General features: G+C 28.2%; 1 protein-coding gene across 3 annotated transcripts in view; it reads right to left on the bottom strand.

Moving 5' to 3' along the window:
- Positions 1-210: 210 nt before the first annotated feature.
- The window catches only part of AsnRS (asparagine--tRNA ligase), a 101,894-nt gene continuing 96,104 nt past the window's right edge, over positions 211-6,000 (bottom strand). For all 3 annotated transcript variants that reach the window (XM_075370373.1, XM_075370364.1, XM_075370355.1), the window contains exon 13: positions 211-1,041. In XM_075370373.1, the coding sequence (XP_075226488.1) occupies positions 910-1,041 (132 nt within the window). In that variant the 3' untranslated portion in view covers positions 211-909. The remainder of the gene's footprint in view (positions 1,042-6,000) is intronic.

Raw genomic sequence — 6,000 nt, 5'->3', positions numbered from 1 at the left:
GGTTACGCTACCACAATAATTATTATCAGAAATAATTCAGTTTATATACCATTTACATGATTTATCAGATTATCTGAGAGTTTTTAAACTCACCATATTATCAACAATTTATTATTTATCTTTACATTATAATAAATAAATTGGAATTAGGACTTAAATATGCACACAGCATCAACAAATCATGAAAAGCTTGAAAAAAGACTGAACTAATCATTTGTCAAAGCAGTTTTATTAAGATTTACTGAAACATTAAATAATATCTTTGTAAAAAGTAATTCTTCGCTTTAAAAACTTACAATTGCCACATAAATTCCCAATTTTTAAACAAAGTAATCCAAAGGATCAAACGCATTGAAAATACAGAAGATAATGGCACAAAGAAAGAAAAACATACTTCATTTTTGCAAATTTCATTTTTTATATTATTAATGTTAAATTTAATAACTAAAAATAAAGTTACATCACAATAAACAGTGGCAAAGTAACAGATAAAAGCAATTTAATGTCTGTTTACACACAGAGTAAGAAAGTGGTACAAGTTATTAAACAAATAATAAGTAATATGGTATGTTTTAAAGGTGGTTGGTTATTTACTCTTTTCATTACAGTCTTGTAAAGCAGGAATTTGAATCACGTTACATATAGCAATAAAGGTGATAATTACAAGAATGCTGTATCTTTGGTTACATTATTTTAATTATTCTGATAACTACAAAAAATTACTTAATTCTATAAATTATAAATGCAATTAAGCAGAATTTTGACTTTTAGTTATTTAATTTGACCAAAATAACATAACATATAACTTGATTTATTGTGATCTTATGACAGGTCAAGCTGAAATAGTAAATCAAATGGAAATTGATTTTTCATTGTACAATTTAAATGAAAACATTGTGTATTTTTTATCTAAGGTTTACATCTGTCGAGGAACCTTGGATACAAACAGACTTCACGAATGTGGAAACGATTCAGCAGCCAACATAAGAAACGCTCCAAACCTAGACCATAACCTCCATGAGGACAGCTACCATACTTCCTCTGCAAATCACACAAGACACAGATAATTACTTTTTTTAAATTTAGTACTCAAAATAATCATACTGTAAATTAAATTCTAAAGCAACATAATGCTACATCACCCAGCCTGGTGTAGGTGGTTTAAAATCATATTTTCTATCACTACTCTAACTGGAAACATAATATTATCTGTATGAAATTAGACATATAACACTATAGACATTTAAGATTTGGAGCTATTTGCTTTTTAAAAAAGGGCTAAAACTCGCTTCATTTCACAGAAATATCATAATATAAGCTTACCATAACAAATTTTATTTTTTTTAACATACTTGTATAAGTTATACTAAAATTTATAAAACAAAAGTTGTCTATTTCCTCTACAACACAACTTATTTTGGGGAATCAAATTCATGAAAAAATAACAAAAAATTTCAAAATTGTTAAACAATTAACTTAAGAGAAATAATGAATGAAAGTAAAAAACAAGTTTAATACAATTCATTTTAATAACACTGGATTAATTTAATCCTTATAAATGTCACCAGCATTTTGACAGCCGCAGAAAACTATAGTATAATATACCACCTCACTCTTCAGTTTCTACACTTGCAAAGCTTGTTGTTCTTTATAACGTCTTACGCAATTTTTTTTGTAATGGTGTCATTTTATATCAAATCACTCAATTTAAAATTAATTGGTTCTATGACCATTTTTGACTGTAATTTTTTGTATACTCATTTTCTCTTTCAAAAATTCAAAGGTAATTTTTTTTAAATAGTTTTTATGCACTAGGTTAAATTTTACAATGCCCTGCAAACCAATTTTTGCATTTTATTGGCATTGTAATTTTTTCAATATCTTAGAAACTGACTTCAAGACTTAAAACAAAAACTGTTGTATTCAACACAAAATTACTACACATTATGTTATGTACATCATTTTCCTATCTTATATATTTATTCCTGAACATTAGCTCTGAATTAGAGCATTTGAAATACAAAAATTTAAATTTTTGAATAAGTATTTCACTGTGAAAGAAAGTGACATCAGTTCCAATATTTATAACCTTTCTTAACATAGTTCTAGAGAGCCTATTTATGAATTTTTAAGTCTGATGTCCTCTTCCTTTATTACTTCCTTGTACAAAGTGAAGGAAATATTGCAATCGTGAAAAATTTCGGTTTTCAGATTTCAACACAAATATCCATTTTGACCATCCCAAAATCCATTTTGACTAGATTCAGCATGACGTCGGCACGTACGTCATGTATCTCACATAACTCAAAAACGATTAGACATAGAATGTCAAAATTTTGTATTTAAGACTGCTGTAACACCTAGTAGTGCACCTCCCCTTTTGATTGTAATCAACTTGGCCAAAAAAGCCCAAAATCCAAATTTTTGGATTTTGGACTTTTTCTTAACTACAGTAATAAACCTGTGTTGAGAGCTTTTCAATGACATATCATTAGTGGTACTTATTTTCATTAGTTCCAGAGTTATAGCCAAATAAAATTTTAATTAATGAAATATTTGGATCTTACAAGTGGAAGGCACATCAGTTCGAATCTGACTTCATGTACATATGTTTTTTTTTTTAACTTAAATATATTGATTGATTAATTATTCACTTTTTGATAGAGAAAAAAAATTGTTTAATGTTTTTAATGATAGAACGATTTCGCTAATGCTTTTTTTTATAAATAGCCTCAAGCACATCCCAAATTAATGTCAAACTGTAATCGGCTATCATGTTAGTATTCCATTTCCCTTTATAGCGGCTTTCCATCAGCAAAATGTCTTGGTGGAAATGTTCACCGTGTTCGTCACTTACGTCTCCGAGGTTATCCGGGGAAAATCCAGATGTGAGTGGAGAAAATATATTTTCAAAGACATATTACATCCCATGGCTCTGTATGAAGTAAGAAGTTGAATAATAATATCGTGGTAATTATCGGATTTTTGTTTGCCAAGAAAATTTTTGCATACATCTTTAAATGAACCCCAAGCTGCACTTTCTACATTATTTAACATTGAGTTAAATACATCACCTCTGACCAACTCTCTTATTTAAGGACCAACAAATATTCCTTCTTTAATTTTTCCTTCACTTACATTAGGAAATTTCTGTGATGTACAAAAATCCAGGACTATCCTTCTTCATTGCTTTTACAAGATTTTTCTTTAGTCCTAGCTTGATATGGAGAGGGGGTAAAAATATTTTATTGGGTTGAACTAAGGGCTCTTGAATAATATTTTTCCCATTTGTTGTCTCGTTTATCTGTCGTCTCGTTTCTTCCACTCTTTGGTAACATAATGTTTATCCCTAGCTTGGCTGTAGCATTCGCAAAGAAAACATATGTACTTAGTATAGCCTAACTGCATGCCTAACAAAATAGCTATAACTTTCAAATCACCACATATGTTCTAGCTATGTTTTTCATAAACATTTTTTTTTTTTTGAATGTCTTTCATCTCATCATATGTCTCTTTCAAATTAATACCACAAGCAATTGATATCGAAGCATATTTGTTACCATTGTGCAGTAGAGCCACTTTAAACTACACTTGGATGAATCAATGAAAAGGCACCAGTCCTCATGTTTACGAACTTGTCCAAGTGCAACATAAGCTCATCAATATTTGTGCAATAAACCAAATTATTTTCATTTATAAAGTACTGAGAAAGTTCTTTTTGTTGGCTTCAAAAGTTGAAATTTACTTAAAAACAAAAAATACAAAACTTTCAAAGTAAATTTCAACTTGCAATCTTGATCCTAACAGTCCAGCTTGATTTGTTGATAAATTTAAATCCCTATCTCCCTAACTAAGTCATTTAATCCACCTTGTGATATAAGATGTGGCTTATTGGATGATAATTCAAAATCAGAATCATTGTTGTCTTCTTTAGTACTGCCCAATTCTTCACCACTGCTTTCAAAACATACATTCACAGGTGGCTCAGAAACTGGAATAATTTCACTGTGAGATACAGGCCTGATTGCAGATTGCAATGAAGGATATTTTACAGTATGTTTAGATTTTTTTAGAAATTCCAGTCATACTTGTTAAACAAAAGTAACATCAGTTACATGATCCTTTGGTTCACGCCAAACCATAGGTACACCAAATGGCAAAACCTTCTGTGTACCTTTCAGCCATCCTCTTAAATATACAGAACAATTAGTGCATACTATATGAGAAGCCGATGTCTTATCCTCATCACCAATTTTACACTGAAAGTACAAATGATATGCTTTTTTAATTAAAGGTGTAATGTTTTTTTTATTTGATTTTACGGTAAACTCACCACATACATAACAAAAGGCATCCACATCATTTACACAATTTTGAGGCATTATGACACTACACTGTTAACAAACTTAAATGACTGAACAAAATTAATTCATTCCTAAATCTAGTGCTTAATACAAACAACACAGCTGTGTTTTCAGCTATATGTTTTGACCTGCAGAGACATAATTAATCTTATCCAAGAAGGCTCACTCTTCATTATTAGATATGATGTCATAATATGTGACTATGATATAATTTAATTCTTTGTCCAGTATTGTTTATTTATAGCTTAGAAATAATGTTAACAAAGTAAACAATAAAAAATTAGCTAATACAACAATAATACAAACAATAAATAATACAACATAGGAGTTTAAAATGCAACTATACAGTAAAAAGTAAAAAAATTCTTTAATTAAAATTTAAACATTTTTCAAAAATGTAGGTGATAGAAAGATTCTGAGCTCATATTCATTACAGCATCAAAAAAACAGATTAAAATCATGTAACACATGTTAGGAAACAAAAATTATGTTTATCAGTGTTATTAGTCTCTGACTGTAAAAAAAATTTAACAAATAATTGTTCAATAATAATACAAAAAAAAAAAATGAAAAAAATTTGAAGTTACTAGTGAAATAAAATTTTAAGAACTTTTCATTTTAATTCAAAAAATGTTACATTCAGAGGTTAATAATAATTAATAAATCAATATATTTAAGTTAAAAAAAATATATGCATAATGAAGCAGAGGAACTAAGAGAAGTACAAAATTTTGCTAAAAAATGGGATGAAAAATATCCAGTTATTTTTTACATATGGCAACGAAATTGGTCTGGCATAGCTCCATTTTTTAGTATATGAAGTCTGATTTAAACCGATGTGTGCACGGTTACGGATCCAACACGTTCTCACACCACATATCTGCTTGAGCAATGTGAAACAAAATTAATATATAATCCAATATAAAATGCTATGGAAATTTTTAGGGCCATTTTCCTTGAGTATAACTGAATATTGCATCTTAGTATTTTGTGATGATATATAAACAGTATAATATTCACACACACAATATGGTTCAAATCGGTGTCCCGAAACCCGTGCCCTCCCCTTGTTAGCTACAGTAATATGGATCTTAGGTGCCTTATACCGATTTAACTTTTTATTAAAAAAAAGGTCACTATAGCAATTTTCTTTCAGAATTAGAAATAATTTGCTTCCGAAAAATAATTTTTTTTTAGACATTAAGCATGATCTTAATATAGTAGAATAATTTTATTTTCAAAGCCTATCTTGTTTTAACTTTCATAGATTCTCAAAAACAATTAGTCATAGAATACTGAAATTTCATATTTACAGCTGTTCTAACACCTAGTTGTGGTGCACTTCTCCCTTTTTGATTGCAATCAAAATTTAGAATAATTGAATGTTATATTGGTAATAACCATGTATATTATATCTGATTATTTAATGTTAATTAAAAATTATTATTTAGAATCATATAATTTTTGGATTTTCTTAGCAAAATCTTTTAAAAATTGTATATTTATTTAAAAAAAAAAATAGTTTTATTTAATTATTTGACAGAACAATAAAATACAATGTTATGTTATTATTAACTGTACATTTTTAAAATGTATTCTATTCAAAGTGATTGTTGAAAATTATTTTATTAATTAC

This window comes from Lycorma delicatula, chromosome 1, assembly GCF_047948215.1.
Source record: "Lycorma delicatula isolate Av1 chromosome 1, ASM4794821v1, whole genome shotgun sequence".
In the NCBI taxonomy this organism is placed as follows: domain Eukaryota; kingdom Metazoa; phylum Arthropoda; class Insecta; order Hemiptera; family Fulgoridae; genus Lycorma; species Lycorma delicatula.
The sequence above is the reverse complement of the archived record's forward strand: the minus strand, read 5'-3'. Positions and strand labels throughout refer to the sequence as shown.